Consider the following 19,395-nt stretch of genomic DNA (forward strand, 5'->3'; position numbering starts at 1 on the left):
CCCAAAAAAAAAAAAAAAAAAAAAAGCAAGACACTAACTATTAGGGCAGCCGTTGTATTCTGGTCCTCTCCAACTCCACCCACTGTGTGATAAGGTCTGCCTCAGTCTTCCGGGCTTCAATAACCGATGCTGGATCAGCAACATTGGACCCTCTATATGATTAATGAAAAATGTGACATTAAGCTTTTGTTTTTTGTTTTTTTTGGTTTGTTTTTGCAGGCTCCAGGACACCAGCGACCCTCAAGTGAGGATAAGCGGCTTGGATAATGGCAGGATGGATGGATAACTGGTTCTTGATTGTAACGTGTCCTTGAATGTTTTGAAAGGTGCTTATACATAAAATGTATTATTATTATTATTATAACTTTCTGTGAAGGTAGCAGCTTGCCCTACCTTAAATCCAGATGATGAGCTCCCCCACCAATGTTGATAGCGATCAATGATGAACTTAAAGATTTCTGCACCTTAAAGAAAACAAAAATGTTAGTTTTAAAATTCACTTAAGTCTCTCATATTTCTAATTTCTTACCCCTCCATTTGCCCATGGGTCCAGGTTACCATTGGAGAAAATTATGTTGCTTGCACTGGAAAGAGCTAAACAAAGGCACACACTAGATCACAAATACATCCATGTCTGTTGTGTCTATTAAAAAAAAACACTCATACTGTGTATTGCACATTAGGAGCATATTCAGAGCGCTTCACTTTTACTACATTGTCCAGAATGAAATATTTTTCCTCCCCATCAAAAATTGGTATGATAGATTTTGTGTGTGTGTGTGTGTGTGTGTGTGTGCGCGCGCGCACCGTTTTATTGACAAGAAACAACTAAGGGGGCAAGTTATTTAACAGTGATGCTGAAAAAAAATACCAGGCACCTTTTCCAAAATTTAAAAGGATTTGCCACTTTTGAAATGCTTGACTTTTCTAACAGGATGAAGAGACTGGAACATTCTCCATACAGAATGGATAGATTATTTGATCATACCACCATGGGTATCGATGCTAATAGTTTATTCTGTTTTGCTGCTGTTAAAATCCTAACAAATACAAGTCCCGGGAACCTGTGATCGTGAGGCAGAAGACAGAATGTCGAGGTCGCAACTCGGTTGCAGGTTAGAGTAAAGAGCCCAGAGAAACAAACTACTGCCATGTTGGAGCACATTGACAACTTGAAAAATTGTGGGCGTAGAGTCAACATTCGTGTGGTTATTGAAGATAGCGAAGGAGCTGATCCTCTGAGTTACTGTATTAAAGTTGGATCACTGATTATCTCAAAATAGAAATCAAAGCAGTGCAGAGTATATGCTGGCCTGCACACACACCGTCATGTCTTGCCATCAAAACGCATCTTCAATTAGCGGTCCACAACTATCATCATTTAACTCCACAACTACAGTGAAATTGGAGTGCTAAAATTTCAAGGTTATATTTTTCGGGAGTTGATTGTCATTTCATTTGACTTTTTTAAGAGTTAAATTGTATCCAAAGGAAGTGTTATTTCAAAGAGTTGATCACACAGTGCTGGATTATGGAAGTGTTCGGAAATTCACTCTGTCCCCTGTGCACGACTCTGAGAGTGTGTGTTCGCAGAGGCATAGTGTGGGGGGCGGGGACAAGGACGGACGGGGATGGAGGATGCTTGTCATGTGAATAAGGACGGGGGTATGATGACAGAAAGGTACCCAGGTCATGGACGCAGGACAAAGGACGGACGACGGAACGGCAAAGTGGAGTAAAGTGCCCATCTCCGTTAGTCACCGGCTTGCACCGGCACTCTGTTTTTGGTGCACTTTGAATAATCGATCATTTTCCCTGTTGATGGTGTTTTTCATTTTGGTTTAAAATTTGACTTCCTATGTTCATAAAACTCTCTATAGTTACCTTGATTTTCAGTAAAAAGTTCTTTAAAACTGGCTATCTAAAAAACAATGTAAAGTAAAAATTTAAAAATTTCCCCCAAGCCTTTCCCCCACCTTTCGTTTGTGAATGGTTGTCGGTCCACGAAAAGCTTGAATTTGTATGAACCAAGTATTGGCAACCATGATTGACAGGGTGTTGAATCTTGAATTGTTGCCTATTTTTTCTTTTTATAATAAAGCTGTTACATAAAATATGAAACAAGTGAAGTGCTTTGAACACTTTGTAGATGCACCATATAAGTAATTACTAAAGCAACAGCTTCATGTCTTTAGCATGGATATATTTTTGCTATTAAACATAAAAATGTTTAATAGCAAAAAAATGTTAACTGCGTGCCTAAGTCCTGCTGAAGAGTTGTCAGGATGCAGACTAGCATCTTTCAAGCCACTAGTTAGCAATTATTTATTCATTTATGTCTGTGGGGCTCAAACCATGAACCTCAAGTTTCAAAAGCAGAGTGCTTATGAATGAGCTCCTGCAGCTTTTTTATTTTAATGCATAAATTATGGAACATAATGAACCTCACTCTTTACTTATAGGCCACATTGTATATTTTTTCAGTCCTCACCATCACCCCAGAACTGGATTTTGAGCCAGCCTGGTCGCGGGATCACACCCCAGCGTTTGGAGCAGTACCGCAAGCGTTCTTCCTCAGTGAAGGTCATTGCTGGAAACATGTCTGTGATGTTGTTGCTCTCATAGCAGAGATTTATTTCCGTGCATGCCTACAACACAGTAGAAAACTGGAATTTAAGATTTCACTTTAAACAAAACATTATTTTCAAAGCAATATGAAATATAATATGGTGATCAGTCTTTAGGGGTTGCAAGCAGGTTATTACTTGTGCTTGTGTAAATGGTAAGGATTGTGTCATAAAATAATCTGGCAGAAAACGCTATCCAAAACCAGACACGCAATTCACAAACTTGACTTCAATATCAGTTTGATCCAGCAGCGCATGTGTTCACAACCACCAACAATGGTTCGGTTGCTGATGGAAATTGGGTTACTATTGGTCAAGCCGAAAGGGGGGGGACGCAACGCAGAAGAGAAGGATTGACAATGTTTCAGGGTTTTGCAGAGCAGGAGATAATATGGAAGTGCAATGCTAGAAACAATGGAAGAGGGTTCAGAGTGTCAACATAGTCTGAATTAAGAAGAGGAATGTCATGGGGTGATTCTGAAGATACAGCCTGCAAAGAATGGTATCAAGGTAAAAGAAGATTCAGACAAGGCGATGGTTGTGAAACTAGAAATTGAAGGTGTGATGAGAAGCGTCAGCGGTTATTAACCACAAATGGGATGTGAATTGGTGGGGAAGGTCTGGAGTGAGTTGGATGACATTTTTGAAAGTAGTCGCTACTGGAGGTGAAGGAGTGATAATTCGAGTGGATCTCATTGGGCCTGTTCGCATAGGTAAGAAAGGTGAAGAGGAAGTGATGGGCAAGTATGGTGTGAAGGAAAATTTTGGAACGATGGTTGATTTTGAAAAGGAAGAAAATGGCAGTGGTGAACCCCAGAGGCAGGTGCACACAGACTATATTCTATGTGATGTAATTCACTAGATGGAACGAGAAAAGGACACAGACATTGTGAACTGGTTCGGAGAAATGGGAGCAGGTGTAAGAGAACCCAGAAAGGTGGAAGTCCGTCGCAGCAAAACAGTAAGTCTGTGAATGAAAGCGTGGCCAGTGGAATCATGAAATATACAGATGGAGAAAGTCCAGACATTCAAGTACCTGGGATCAGCTGTTGAGAGCTGGAGATGACAAATTATCATGTTGGCCCGAATATAAGACGGTGTTTTTTGCATTGAAATAAGACTAAAAAAGTGGGGGTCGTCTTATATTCGGGGTCTAGACATTATACCCATTCACGACGCTAGATGGCGCCAGATATCATCGAAGCGAATGCTGAACTTGACTCCCCAGGCCAAAGTGAACCCCTGTCACAAAGAATAAAAATAAAAATAGCGGTAGCACGAAGAAGAAAAATAAAAAAATAGCGGTAAGAAAGAAAAAGAAGAAAATAATAGAAGAGATAACAGAAAATGGAGAAATGGAGCGACAATCTGGAGAAAAGTGGGTCGAAGATCGGCCAGGTTAACCGGCAGCTGAAGAGAAGTTATGATGTAATTTACATTTCAAAAACCAGAAGCCATTCATTTACAAATGTGCTTGCACTTTAGATTTGAATGAGGCAAAATAACATGCTTTTTTTCTCAAATATATTGTTATAATCATTTGTTTCAGATGTACTGTAATTTTCTGTATAAAAATTAATTTGGTGTTCAAAAAGTCTCTTTTCAACCTTGAGTCTTGAAAAACACGGGGTCGTCTTATAATCAGGGCCGTCTTATATTCGGGCCAATACGGTAGATGTTGAGATGAAGGTTTAGAGTTCAAGATGGAGAGGCCAGATTGAGATTGTTTGGAGAGATGCAGAGAAGGGTCAGTGGATATATAGGAAGAAGCTGGAAAGGCAGAAGCTAGCTAAATTAAGAAAGATTCTGAACTAAGCTCATAAAGTCACTTTTCATCTTGCCTCGTTGTTTCCAGACTCAAGTAATCGGTCAAATAATTTTTCAAGGTAATCTGGCATTACTGTTGGTGTTCTATTCTTGCAGCGTCCACCCAATCGGGGATCGAAGTCGCGCCACCATTATGTTTCTGGTTTGAGAGCACACAGTGCTGACCAAAAGAGCGAATGTTCTGGGCTGTATTATTATTGAAGTGGCTATTTTTAATTTTTCCATATTTATGTTATGTACAGTACACGTAAATCCTCAAGGTAATGTTCAAATTATGTTACAATGGCTTATGTACTTTTGGGAAAAGAAGTGCCTAATATTTAATTAACACTTAAGCCTACTGCGCTACTGTATTTTAATGCTATATTTTTTTAATGTGGTACTTGGCAAACAAGTTTGAGAACCACTGCTGCTGAAAATGGCTGGATGGAAAAGTGGATCTCTGCAACCCAAATCCAAATGTGGTGCATAAATTGATTGTATGACCTGATAGTCCCAGGCCATGCTGTCAAAGCCGAGACCACAGCCAGTGGGGTCGGCGCACTCCACATACAAACTGGAGACATCGAAACAGGTCAGCAAGCCAGTGGAGTTGTACACAATGGCTGGAAAGTGAAACATTCAGAGGCCTGAATGAAAGCAGTTTCAATACAATACAGTAATACATCTTTCTTTATAGAGCGCTTTCACAACAGCTGCTATATCAGCCACATGCTATCCATAGAACTGGCAACGTAATACACTCTTACGTCGACGAGCATCTCCAAGATACCTGCAGTATCCCTCAGGCTAGTAAGTAGATCAGATCCACGGAGCATGGTTTCACAAGCAACCTGACAAAAAAAAAAAAAAAAAAGGAAATCGTTAATATACGAGATGACAGCCCTAACAAGATATAAAATAATGTCAAGCCTGTACCTTCACAGGATTGGCAGGCATGTTGCCCATGAAATGAGTGCTGTAAGGGTAATCTAACATGGCCATCAACGTGAAAGCATTCCTCAGAAAGCCATTTAGCTGGTGGATGTCCTGAACAGATGATGGACGCTTACACAGGGCGAACGCCGACTGTATTTTACTGTAATCTAACAGAGTTAACAAGAGGAAACATTACACATTTTTACATTTAAAGTCTAAACTACCATATATTACTCACAAAACATTAGGCATATTTGGCTTCCAGGTGAAATTTATGCAAAATGTACAAAGTTCACGCTACAGTGATATCATATCATGAAAGTTGGACATTTAAGAAGAGAGATCCACTGGTGATTTCCTCAATCCAAACAATTCATTGAAACAAAAGGTAACAACAACAGTGGGTACACCACAACAAAAAAAATGTCAACGTCTCAATAACTTGTCGTGTGCCCCGAAGCATCCATTACAGCTTGACGATGACGTCTCATGCTGTTCACAAGTCGACGTATTGTCAGCTGAGGCATGGCATCCCACTCCACTTGAAGGGCAGCCCTCAGGTCACTGAGGTACTGGGGTGCGGAGTTTTGAGCCTCTACATGGCAACTCGGTTGATCCCACAGTTTTCAATAAGATTCAGGCCTGGAGAACGTGCAGGCCATTCCATCTGAGGTACACCAGTCTCCCACAGCTGTTCCCTGATGATGCAACCTCGATGAGCTGGAGCATTGTCGTCCATGAAGATAAAATTAGGCCCGTGTTGTTCTTGAAGGGGGCGGCCGGGTAGTTCAGTGGTTAGCGCTTCGACTTCACAGTGCAGAGGTCGTGGGTTCGATCCCAGATCCGGCCTTCCTGTGTGGAGTTTGCATGTTTTCCCGGTGCCGTATTGACAGCCATCATTTCTGCTCGACGTGAATTGACTTTAAATCAGAGAACAGCACTGGTCACTTGTCCAGCGTAAATGCTCCCTGGCCCATGCAAGACGATGATGCCTGTGCCCGGTGGTGTGGTCAGGTACCCTTGCAGGTCGTCTAGCACGCAGGCCACGCTGATGTAAACGGTTTTGAATGGTCTGACGTGACATGTGGGTGCCTCGCACCTCCCTTAAACGTGCCAGGAATTGAATCGGATTCATCACCCGGTTTCTCAGGGCATTGTTCACAATGTAGCAGTCATCAGCATGGGATGTGGCCAAAGGATGTCCACTTCTACATCTTTCTGTGACTCTTTCAGTCTCTCGGTATCTCTGTTGCAACCTGCTGATGACACTCGTGATATTTTAAGATCAGTGGCCACTTCCGTCTGAGAGCATCCTGTTGAAGCATCACAATGGCAAGGTCCCGTTGATCCATCGTTAGGTGTCGTCTAGGTTTCATGATGTCAAAATCTGCATAATGAGGACTACTGTTTAAACTCCAGCTCTAACTGAATCAGGACATTTATATGTTCAATGATCAAACAAACCCCTGTTGTGAATTTTTCCGCGAAGCTCCTCATTAGAGATCAGCAACTTGTGCAAAAACTAAACTGAAACAATTAACAGTTGCATGTGCACATTCAAAAAAGTTCGAATACATTTTAAACCCGTCCTGAAATTTCACCTGAAAGCCAACTGTCCCTAAGTTTTTGTGAGGAGTACACACTCACAGAGAGAGAGAGAGAGAGAGAGAGAGAGAGAGAGAGAGAGAGAGAGAGAGAGAGAGAGAGAGAGAGAGAGAGAGAGAGAGAGAGAGAGAGAGAGAGAGATACACATTTTTGAGTAGACAAGGGAACAAATCACATAATTTACCTTGTCGTTCACCTAATTCTTTCAGATGATGAAAAGCTCCTTTTATAGCATATTTGCACTCTGGAGAAATGGTCTCAAAATCCTGTTTAAGAAAAATAGATTAAACAAAAGCAACGTTTAAAAAATACTGGAAGTTGCATGCAATATTAAAGGAGTCTGCAAATAGAGTTCTCTTTGCAAATTTTATAGCCATTTTCAAAACAAATGAGCCTTCATTGACTAAAGGTTTATGTGTGCAAAAATGGGGGCAAAGTTGATTGTTGGCGCAAACAGATGATGAAGCTGGTCAAACCTGAGATGAAATTGAGATGGCTAATTTTGCATCTTTAAATACCGTGTCTGAAAGGCAGGTGCAAAGCGGCACCATGCATAACCATAAAGAGAAGGCAGAAATGAAAACAAAAAAACAAAAAAAACCATCACATCACAAATGAATACACTACATAGATTTTTTTTCATTGGTGCGCTTGACTTGCACGTTAGTGGAATATATTTTTGAACTTTTGCATGTTTCAACTGTAAAAAATAATTAAATATGACCCCAAAACCCAGTCAAACGGTTTGCGGGTCAGCATTTTCTGTGGACAGAAAAGGCGAACCACTGTCTCTGTAGTACAGTGACCCTCCAAAATTAAATTAAACACTGCTGTAATTTCTAAATTACTTAATTACTTCTCTGACCGGATGCCAGCACCCCATTGCACCTCCCCAAATTCTAAATCAGAAACACGGCTGAAATTTTCAAATTAGTTTTTTGTGGAAAAAGTCAAGAGGAAAAAAAAGGAATTTGGGCTCTTCAGCAATTGCCATTTTTTTCTTTCCAAACTTAAACTGGAAAAACATGTTTCATTTGTTTAATAGCACTGAAACAATATTCAATTGGATAAGTGTCGTTTCTGAGAATAGCTTCATATTTGTGTTACATTGACTTGGCCAACTTGTGGCACCTGTGAACCAATATTCCAATGCAGGATAAACAAAGTACAGTATTAAAAATAGATTAGAAGTGAAGCGAGTCACAGAATATCTTTTCTATTTTTACACTAAATGTTTGATTTTTTTTTAAAGAAAAATGCAGACAAGGCCGCACAGTTAGCACGTCCGCCTTACAGTGTAGATTTCAGGGGTTCGATTCCGGGCACCAGGCCTTCTTGTGTGGAGTTTGCATGTTCTCCCTGTGCCTGTGTATGTTTTCTCCGGGTACTCCGGTTTCCTCCCACATTCCAAAAACATGCATGGCAGGCTGACTGAACACTCAAAATTGTCCCACGGTGTGAGTGTGAGCGTGGATGGTTTTTCGTTTGTGTATGCCCTGCGATTGGCTGGCAACCATTTCAGGGTGTCCCCCGCCTGGCGCCTACTGCCCGAAGACGGCTGTGATAGGCTACAGCACCCCCCCCGCGACCCTTGTGAGGATAAGCGGATCGGAATGGATTGATGAAAATGCACACAAGGACCCCAGTGTCCACAATTCATGTGTGCATCAAAATGAAAGTTGTTGGGTTTTTTTTTGGTTTTTTTGCCTTGACTCATTGATTCAACGACATTATTCTGTAGCAAAATCTGTGTCGGAATTCACAGGTGATCATCTTCTCAATGCCACTACCCACTAGATGGGATACAATGATTTTTACTCTATAATGAATATAAAATTATGTGGAAAACATGTTAGGTCATTGTGAATTCACTTTATCTAAATACTACTACGTCTACTACTAATGTTACAAATAATAATAATAACACAGAACATCCATCCAACTTACAGCAGTGACATCTCTGAAAAACTGCCTAGGGTCCCCCAGCCCGGCAGTTGACAGGATAGGTGCACTGGCAGCGAGAGCTCCAGCCACAACATTTGGATACTTTATTCTCATATAGACAGACAGCATTCCACCGTAACTGGAGAGAATGATGAAACAGATGCGCATGTTAGATTAAACTCTGAGGCTTCTGAAATGGTAGGATAGAAAATGCCATGTAAAATTAGGGTTGCGCTTGCAGTTACTGGAGACAGTGACTACAGGACTTTGTTGTTCCGTGTTTCTAATAATACGCCTTCTTTTCCTATATGGAGGTTGCTTTTCATTCCTGCCTGACCACATGACTTATACCACAAAGGTTCAGCAAAGTCGATACAAAGGTTAAGATAAAGGTGCTTGGGAGATTTGACTTCCCAGAGAGACCCCGTGTCACATGCTCAAAAACAAAGATGCTCAATGGCTGAAGAGGAGATCTGAGTATCTGCCTTCGGTTGCCGATTGCTATTCCTGATCTGGATCCGGATCACTGCCAACGTTAATTTTAAACTGAATTGTGAGAACTGAATTTGGTTTGAATAAACCAAAAGTGAAAAAATTCAGACTGGTATTTTGAGTGAGGATCAAATACAGTTTTGGAGAAAGAGAACTAAATGTGATAATTTTACATTGAGTTTAATGTTTATTGGACTTCAGTTCCAAATAAATTCAGATTCCGTTTTTCAACGTAATGATTGAAATGAAACAATAAGAATCCAATTTATGTCATTCAAATTAATTTTTTTGAGGCAATTATTCAAGTTTAGCAATTCAAATTCAAATATAAACGATTCAAACTCGGTTTCTGGTGGCAGATATTTCAGCACAGGCTATAATTGAATCTTTTAAGTAATCAATTAAAAAGATTAGACCTGTAATTAAAAGAATTCAACACAGATGGAAAATTAAATGTCAGTTTAAAAAAAAAAAATCTCTCACAAGATCTATGGAGATTCATGTAAGGCAACGCTTACCTTCCACCAAAAACAATAACAGGGCAATCTGCGGCTGACAACTGACGTTTCAATGCACTGATCATGACAGCATAATCTGCAATTGCCTGTTCCACTGTCAAAAGGCCAATCTGAGGGATGTTGAAGGACTCATTGCCAAAAGGGAGAGACTTGCCATAGTACCTCTGTGAGAGAGAGAACAACCTTAAAAGATTCACGTGAGATGACATAAAGAGTAAAAATGTGTCAAGACAAGGTTGTACAGTACAATTCTGAGGGAGAAGCAGAAGCCATTCAGGCAATGAAATGATCATCGTCAGTATGGTGAGTCCATCACTGAGCTGCCATCATTACTACAGGAGGGCCCAATCCGTCTGAGTTGGGGCATATTTACCGGTACTACTACAGGTACTGCACACCTGACACGCAGCCAAATACAAATAATAATAATCATAATAATAATAATAATAATCAACGTGTGTGTGTGTGCGCGTGCATGCGTGCGTGTTTGTTGTTTATATTTGTTTCATTTTTTTTTTCTTTATTGGTTGCACGTTAACTTTTGTGTGTGACACTGAAATTACATTCCCTACGCCAAATGGCTTTCGCCGATAAGGGACGTTCTGGGCCCACGTGGTTCGGCCTAAAATATTGACGGTAACAGTAATGGACTGACAGACCTTCCATCGGTCTGACAACATGCTCCATTCATCCATCCATTCCGGGGGTGCTGGAGCCCATCCCAGCTGACTTTGGGCGGAAGGGCGACTACACCCCAAACTGGTCGCCAGTCGGTCGCAGGGCACATATCAAGACAAACAACCCTTCACATCCACATCGACAACGTCACAGAGTGAAAACCGATCCCATACTGCCTGCAACCAAGTCAGGCTAGTGTACCACTACATTATCAGTGACGACAGAATGCTCATCTCACAAAATTATCCTTGGATTGTATATATTTTTTTGAAAGGGTAGACTATGGGCACACCAATAATACTGTTTGACAGTGTAAAAGCAGGTTATAAACATGCCGATAATTGTGCCTAATATGAGCATTTTTTTCCTCTCATAAGACTTAAGTGTCGGATGTCTCCAAAAGATTATTGTTGCAGCTCCGAAATAAAGAGCACTATCGTGTTGGTTTTTTTAAAACATACACTTTATTAATTCGTTTAACACTCAAGCAAATACAGGCGCATCTCTCTCAACTTACGTGCCTGCTCTCACGTTCAGCTCGAGGGGCGTTCAAGGACCACCTCCGAAAACGTAAATTAACTAAAACTTCAATGACACGAAGGAAATCGAAAATAATTTACCAGAACAGAAAATCAAGACAGGAAATCACAAAATAAATTCTATGGGGGGGGGGGTGAACACACAACAAAGGAATAAATAACAAACAATTCTGAGACAATCCAGTCTCCTACATCATCCTGACCAACTATTTTATAAGATGACTTTTTTTGAGTGATTTTTATTCCCTCTTTGTTGTGCTCAAAAAACAGACAGGTTGCACAATCGTCAATGTTTATCCTTATATGTATTTACAATCGTAAATCTTATACAATGGAACTTTGTTTCCATTCACGAACACCCTTGTTCATTAACAAATATGACTTTGGTGAATCTACTATGCTTCAATTCTTACCCAGCGTAAAAATCATTTGCTCAATGCAGTTACATACATTTTTTTGGGGGGGCCGTAAATCAGCCCTCACTATACTTCTAAAAACACTGAAAACTGGAATGCTAGTTTAGCTCTAAATCGACAATTTGTAGTGCTGACGCACTCTAGGGGGCGTAGTCTTGTCCTTGTTGTTACATATTCGACAGCGATAATTAACCTACTGCACATGCCTATGACCTTGGTGTGTCCATCCACAAAGTTACTTTCATGGAGCTACCAAAAACAGGTCCTTCTATACTCCAAAACAAAGCGCTGCATTCAATTCAGAAACCTGAAAAAAATAAATCACTCTTCCATATATTTGGCTATCCAAAAAGTCAGCAATTAGCTCTGCACAGCCAATAATAGTCAGCAGCCTAGTTAAAGCCTTTGTGACATCCTCAAATCCCATGCTCCACTGAATACAAGCGTAGTCTCTTTTTCTAAAATGGCCGCCGGGGAGCTATGTTCTATGAAGAGAGCTGGCCGGGCCCTTGAACGCCGATTTGTTGCTTCTGGCTTGGTTGTACACAAGCTGGCCTGTAGCAATCACCAATAAGCCTCTGACGAGGCGCTAGCCGCATCCAGTAACAAATTCTACTCCAACAAAATTAACAACTGCTCTGCAAACACGAAATTGTTGTTTTCCATTATTGAACACCAACTCAAACCCTGGATTTGAGGAGCAGTGTACAACACTGAGGAGCAGTAAAACTTAAAATTGCTTACAGTAAGCCTTTCAGCTTCTTCATCTTTGCTGAAGCCAACTGTTTGCTGCAACGTTTTAGTTTCTAAAACTTTGTTGCTTAGTTTTGAATGTTGGTTTTAAACTACTTCTTCCTTTCATAACTTTGCTGCTGAGAATTGGGAATTTCTCCATTGCGAGACTAATAAATGATTTCTTATCTTATCTTATCTTATCTTAAACTCTCTGTAGCACTTTGAGATTTCTTTGAAATGTAAAGTGCATTACACATAAAATATCTCATTAGAATTAGGAAGCCATGTTATTGTTTCAAAAAGGTAATAATAACCATGAAAATAGGGTTTGTATTTCTCGTTCTGATCTTGCTACGCAGTCCAATTTGGTTAAAATGCAGTACTGAACTGTTGTCGTGAGTTATTTTCATGGATCCCGCTCAAGGAGACCTGTGATCAAAAATTAAGAAATCTGAGAACTTTGTGCTCAATCAACACCTTGCAGATGTGAACAAAATTACTTCATGGTCTTCATTCTTCTGACTCTGAGAGTGTTGAGCCAATTGCTATGGTAAGGGTCAAGTGGTTCGCGTGTCGGCTTCACAGTGCAGAGGTGCAAGGGTTCAATTCCGGCTCCGGCCTTCCTGTGTGGAGTTTGCGTGTCCTCCCTGTGCCTGTGTGGGTTTTCTCCGGGTACTCCGGTTTCCTCCCACATTCCAAAAACATGCATGGTAGGCTGATTGAACACGCTAAATTGTCCCTAGGTGTGAGTGTGAGCACAAATGGTTGTATGTCAATATGTGCCCTGCGATTGGCTGGCAACCAGTTCACGTTGTACCCCACCTACAGCCCGAAGTCAGCTGGGGTAGGCTCCAGCATGCTCGAGACCCTTGTGAGGTTTAGCAGATCAGAAAATGGATGGATGGATGATATTATAAATCATTCAGTGGTTTTAGGATATATGTCATATATATATGTCATAAAATAAGATTTCCCCCCTCAAATTGATGAAATCTACCACATGCTGTTGTCATATATGGATGGGAAAAGTAAGGTTGGTTGGATGTTCCAAGTTTTCATCACACAAGTAATGTACCATTTCTTACATGTTCAGCAAATATGACCAAGGCTTCCTGATGAGCAGCCAATTCTGTAAGAAATCCAGAGTTCAGGGCAAATTCCCAGATGTCCCCCTCATTGCCGGTGTAGAAGAAAATCGGACCATATCCAGTATTCCAGTATTTATCTGTGGAAGGAAGCAAAACAGAAATTATGGTCAAATCTTTCTTGGTTGTTTGAAAAGTAACAAAGGTCAATGGTCAAAAGTCACCAGTGATCAGGTATCGCTGAAGGAATGTCCCATTCCCCATGGCATTAAAGTTGAAGTGGTCAAGACTCTGGGTGAAATACTTTTCTTTGAAAAGGGGTTGTGTCTGGGATTCATGTATTCCTGTCTAACAAAACACAATACAGTTCTTCATTGTAATGCACCAATTTCAATAAACGAGTATAAAATGTTGTTTTGTCAATTCACTGGATATTGGGTTTGGATTATTACATACAGTTCTAAACAAAATGAAAATATTGAATCGGAACAGATTTGTCTATCCATGCACACCCACCAAAACAACAGTCACATGTCCAGTCCAAACAAACAGCAAGTGGAGACACTGATTAGGCCAAACAAAAAAGATTGTTGTTTCCGGTAACCTGAAATTTCAGCATAGGGTCGGTAGGACGGACAAAGTTTTTTTTTTAATTTTTTTTTTCCATCAAAAATTTAAACAAAATAACCATAAAACAAGAAGACATTGAACCCGCCGCTCAGCGCCGCCGCCATCTATTTAGTTTTCTCCCCGCTCCGGACTCGGGGGGCCAGGGCCGCCGGACTCCTCCGCCCTCGGTTTTTACTCGGCCCGTGGTGTTCATCAAATAGTTCGCTGAATTTTTTCGATACATCAATGGATGCTATTTTCTTAACATTACGGTGCGAGCTTGCGACTGTAACACAGAAAACGCGGTTTAAACTGTCGTCGGAGGTCGCGGCCGCCGCCATGTTTCAATGTTGTTGACAGACGACAGGGCACAAAATGTAGAGGGTTGTTTGAAAAAAATGCCGACCGTAAAGTTTTTTTTTCGACGTAGAAATTCTCGGTCGGTCGGGTTACCGGAAACACACTACTTTTTTTTTTACGCCTTAATCAGTATACATTAAAAATGAACCGTTATGCTTAATTCCATTTCTATCTAACGGTTCGAGAGGTCGAGGGTCATAATTAAACAACTGCATTATATCCACTAATTACTCTCAAAAATACGGCACAAAAGATCATCCATAGGGCACGATATGGGAATCACACAAATCCTCTTTTCTTGTGATCAAAAGTGTTAAAATTAAAATATTGTGTCAAGCAGATAACGATTTATTGCCGTGAAATATAAATAAATATTAATTGAAAGGGGAATCAACCGCAACTTGGGAAAATTTCATTTCAAAATGAGGAGGATACGAACAACGCAAAAGAGTTTTTATTTCTATTTGTGGAAAAACACTGTGAAATAGTTTGTGTTGGGGCGTTGAAACAGCGTACAAATATATCCATCCACCCTTCGATTTTCTAATCAGGTTATCATCACAGGGGTCGCGGGCTGTACAAATATAATCCAATTTCAAAGGAGGTATAGAGAAGATTTTCAATATATACAGGAATGAGGTCATGTGATAATCATAAGGTCATTATTGATCATTTGATTACTTCATTACAGTGCTGACGTATCATTGGGTTGTTCATTTAGAGTTACACTGTATGTTTGTCGTATAAATAAAAAACACAAATACTTTTTTCCAATTCATTGTGTTGTAAGGTAAAGATGGTTGATAATGTATTAGAATAAATTCGGTAAATTACTCCATGATGATATTAATATGGCGGTTAGAATAATGAGGTAAGGTACGACTAAGGGGTGGAGGTAAACGAGTTTCACTTCTTCCCAGTCCTATTCAGATATGTAATTCAACTGTTTTAGTTTTCATGTGTTTGTAATTATTTCTGTTTGTCTATTATTGTACTTTACTGGTCTTATTATTGTTGTTCTCTAAATTTGATACAGTATCTGTGCAATGAAGGGGGTTATGGGACAATTTTTTTCTAAAACATGCATACAATATAACACTCAATTTCTGTGGTGCTTGCAAGCAAACGTCATTTGAACAAACAAGAGAGCTGTAGTGTGTATGCGCCTGTGTGGTTCGTTTTTGTGACGTTAGGCACACTTTGTCAGGGAATTGACGGAAAAGGACTCACTGCACTTCAAACGTAGGTAAATCAGTCACATTTATGACCAAAGTTCACAATGACATTTTGAGTTCATGCTTAATGTTCACCAAGACAGGTTTTCAGAAGAAGGGATTACAGTCATGGCTCGTAGCAGTCAAGCTTAAAAACCAACTTGAACGATCTTGATTCATGTTTGATTGGTTGTCCCTGTCTTAAAACGATTGATGCGCAAATGTGTGATTTTAGCGATGTGTTTGGGTGTGGAGCGCAATATTTATCCGATATTACGAAGCAACAACTCCGATAGCGCTTGGTTAAAGTCAAACATTTGATCCAACCATTGACTGAATGATTCGGCCTGGTGACTCGCAAAAGGAAAAAAAAAGTTAAATTCCCCCAAAATAAAAAAGCACATCTCTTGGTTTGTTACAGTATTACTTCTTCAGAGTCTTTGTTGTCGGGTTTTTATTTATTTATTTTTAAAATTGCAATTCATTATTATTTCGGTAAATAATTGAACAAGTTATGATTAATATATCGGTGCCAAACAAAGTGGCCGGGGTGTCCCAGTTAAAGTTGGAGGCAGGCTCTGCATGTGCTCAACCAGTTGAGGGTCCCTCTAGTGGTTTTGTATCACGATGGTTGGAGTATACAGTAAGTCAAATAGAACCACAAAACGTGGTTCTAGCTCGACTTCATGACACCAGGGATCTAGCTTTGAGTGTAAAACGGAGACGCTCCAGCTCCAAGCATCAAATGAAAGAAGCGATCACAGAAACAGCTCTACTTTTACATCCAATACGGCAGTCGGTGGCAAACATTGTAAGCAGAAAGGACCAAATAAAGCATTAGGCCAGTGCGAAAAGTGACATAAAAACGAATGTGAAGTTCATATTACCTTGATATTGCTGTATGATAACGTTTGCAGAAGCTCTGCAGTTAACAACGTCAACCTTAGCGCTCCGAAAACGGACTTCATGTTCGCGACTTGACGCTCTTCAGTCTGTCTCGTGTCTTTCTTCTTTTTTTTTTTTTGTATACCGAACGAGACGGGTCGAGGCGGAGTCGTCTGCATCGTCACTGCTCGGCTGTCTTTGGACAGGGGCCTGTTCTGGTTCGCCGTGCGGTTGTCGGAGGTCAGCCGGATCATTTAGTTACTTAAATACTCATAATTCGAATTCTTGACGGATTTACTAACAGACTGGTAATGTGACTATGATGCAGGTTGAATGTTTAAATAGTTGTAGCTTGTGTAAGCTTTATGTTAAATTATTTTTTTTTCATTTTGTATTTGAGCATTATATTCTTTTGTGTTACAGTTACCTAGGTTATATTCCGTTAAATAATTGCTGAAACAAGTTTATGTTGATATTGTCTGATTGGCTGAAGGAAACCTGGAAGTGTTTGCGTTACCGGAAAGAGGGATGTTCTCGTTCGTTCGGGGGTTGTGGTGAAACGTCTTTTTTCCCCCTTTTTGTTTTGAAAGGATTCCAACTCTCCTTTTGCCGTTCGTAAAGTAGAGTTATCCACTAAAAACAACGAACCCCTCAACTTACACTTTTTTGTATCATTGCTGCGAGGCAACTCAAGGATGAGGAGTTCACAATCACGATTTTCGGTTATCATTAGATTTTCCTGAGACCAATAATATTTTTCGACCACCTAATCTTTTGTTGAAGCGACTTTTTTACGTTCATATGGTTGTGTTTATTTGCTTGTTAAGAAGCTTTGATTAAGTCCTTAAACTGATTACAAAGTTGACTCCGCACCTTTGCATTGGAGAGGCAGAATTAATCTTTTGTTTTAACATGCTACACATAATTTGTGTTAAGTTTGTTAGCAATACCACATAATTTGAAAGTGTCTGATTTTTGTGCTCGCTGCAGCTGCTCCAATGAACGTTAGTCCCCAAACAAGAACCCGTGGGATCACCTTCCACTAAAATTAGGATGCTCGTTGTGTAAAATACACGTTCTGTTACACAGGTTCTTAAAAGCAGATAGCACGGGAGGTAGTAGGAATTTGCCTCAAGAAGTAATGGTTTCATTTCAAACGATAAGTCATTGCTTTGCAATCAACATTTTCAAAGTGAGGATTTTGACAGAACGCGGCAGAATGTCAGTCTTACAGCTGGTGCTGTGCCAAACATCTTCAACTTACCTGTTCATCTTGAAAGGGTATGTGCACCATTGGCCATAGGAAATTAATATATTAAAGTTGGATAAATCAATATTTAGATATGTAATTTAATGCCACACCTTCTGCAAGTTTACACATATTGTGTTTTGTTCTCAAGAACATGTATGAATATGTAACTGTTCATTTTAGCTCAACTGCTTCTAGTAGAGCAAAGGGAAACCTGCCATTGAGCCTTCTTCAGCATGAGCCTTCCCCGGATGATGTTTTCGCATGCAGGCGGAATGTCACTCACAAATAAACGTGTCCTATGATTTGGAAGGGAAGGGTTATGATGGTGTTATTATAAGAGCCCAAATTTTTTTCAGGTAGCATTCTGTGTAAATGAATTGAGAAATAACAGTTAGGTCACTTGCTTTACCGTACTCATGCACATCAATGAAGAAATATTTACAAAGCCACCAAGGGTTAGGAAACATTTACAATCAAGAGACATTTTTATCAAAACATATAAAAAATATGTTTTTGCCTTATAAACCATCTAATTAAGATCCATTTATTAAAAGAACACAGATTTGTGTTCTCTGTTGTAGATTCAGAGAAGCTGTCGAGAAGCTGTCGAGAAGCTGTCCTTTGATGTCTGCTGGGCCAGCCTTGGGATGGACACTGAATCTGCCAGAAAAGATAAGAGCTACCACCTGCTGACCCTCACAAACAACGGTGATTTCATTATTCCAACCGTGGAGATTCCCACGGTAGCAGAGTGGGTTGTTCGTGAGGAAGCAGCAGAATACAGAGGCCCATCAAAATGTTGGAGGTCCTCTTCATGGTGTGGAAGAGAATCGGCTCAAAAGATGTTTTTTTTTTACTTGGGCACTACAACGACACATGCTATGACATCGACAGGCACCACCATACACTGTTGGCCTTACTCGTGTCTCTGTTCGTTACGGAGCCCCTAACTTGACTTGCTTCAAGCTTAGGCTGCACCACAGAGCAAAGATGCGTTTTCCATGTAAATGCCCTAATCCGGTCCAAGCCCCCCAAAATTCAGACATAAGTGTTTTTTAAATCATAAAAATGCATCAAAATATGTACCAAATACATGTTTCAATTAGATTATTTCACAATGAATGAGAGTTGGGCATAATGTAAAAAAAAAAATCTGTTCGTTACGGAGCCCCTAACTTGACTTGCTTCAAGCTTAGGCTGCACCACAGAGCAAAGATGCGTTTTCCATGTAAATGCCCTAATCCGGTCCAAGCCCCCCAAAATTCAGACATAAGTGTTTTTTAAATCATAAAAATGCATCAAAATATGTACCAAATACATGTTTCAATTAGATTATTTCACAATGAATGAGAGTTGGGCATAATGTAAAAAAAAAAAACCAAAGAATAAAAATGATGGTCATTTAACTTTTAACTGCCCAGTCAGCAAAATTGGTCTGGCCCAGCTCTGGCGCGGACACGGCACGACACTCGGCCCACATACCGCAATGAATGACGGTCCTGCAGTGGCCCGGGTCCGGCATCCATGATCCGGGCCGCATTCGGCCCGGATCTGAGCCGCATTGTATAACCATATCCGACCCTACTCCGGCCCGACGCTGGGCCAGAACAGGTTCCTGATATCAGCCTTAATTCAACCTCAACTAAGCCACATCTTTCATGAGCCATATTTGACCCACATTAAAAAAAAAA

General features: G+C 40.3%; 1 protein-coding gene across 1 annotated transcript; it reads right to left on the reverse strand.

The window, feature by feature from the left end:
• On the reverse strand, positions 1–16,604 carry dpp7 (dipeptidyl-peptidase 7). The gene is made up of 13 exons (XM_019860945.1): positions 16,455–16,604; positions 13,609–13,732; positions 13,385–13,524; positions 9,932–10,095; positions 8,925–9,060; positions 7,162–7,243; positions 5,373–5,539; positions 5,227–5,287; positions 4,941–5,059; positions 2,492–2,648; positions 530–594; positions 394–464; positions 1–152 (listed from the first exon to the last, which is right to left on the reverse strand). The coding sequence occupies exons 1-13, from the start codon at positions 16,533–16,535 to the stop codon at positions 41–43; spliced, it is 1,479 nt and encodes a 492-aa protein (XP_019716504.1). The 5' UTR covers positions 16,536–16,604; the 3' UTR covers positions 1–40.
• Between the last annotated feature and the right edge of the window lie 2,791 nt (positions 16,605–19,395).

Source organism: Hippocampus comes, unplaced genomic scaffold (genome assembly GCF_001891065.2).
Source record: "Hippocampus comes isolate QL1 unplaced genomic scaffold, H_comes_QL1_v1.1 scaffold130, whole genome shotgun sequence".
In the NCBI taxonomy this organism is placed as follows: domain Eukaryota; kingdom Metazoa; phylum Chordata; class Actinopteri; order Syngnathiformes; family Syngnathidae; genus Hippocampus; species Hippocampus comes.

Excerpts from the sequence above, each read along its gene's own strand:
- dpp7 (XM_019860945.1), bottom strand. The coding sequence starts at position 16,535 with ATGAAGTCCGTTTTCGGAGCGCTAAGGTTGACGTTGTTAACTGCAGAG. Across the intron at positions 13,525-13,608 it reads TCAGCGATACCTGATCACTG|ATAAATACTGGAATACTGGA; the intron begins GTGACTTTTGAC and ends TTCCTTCCACAG. Across the intron at positions 5,060-5,226 it reads TAGCCTGAGGGATACTGCAG|CCATTGTGTACAACTCCACT; the intron begins GTATCTTGGAGA and ends TTCACTTTCCAG.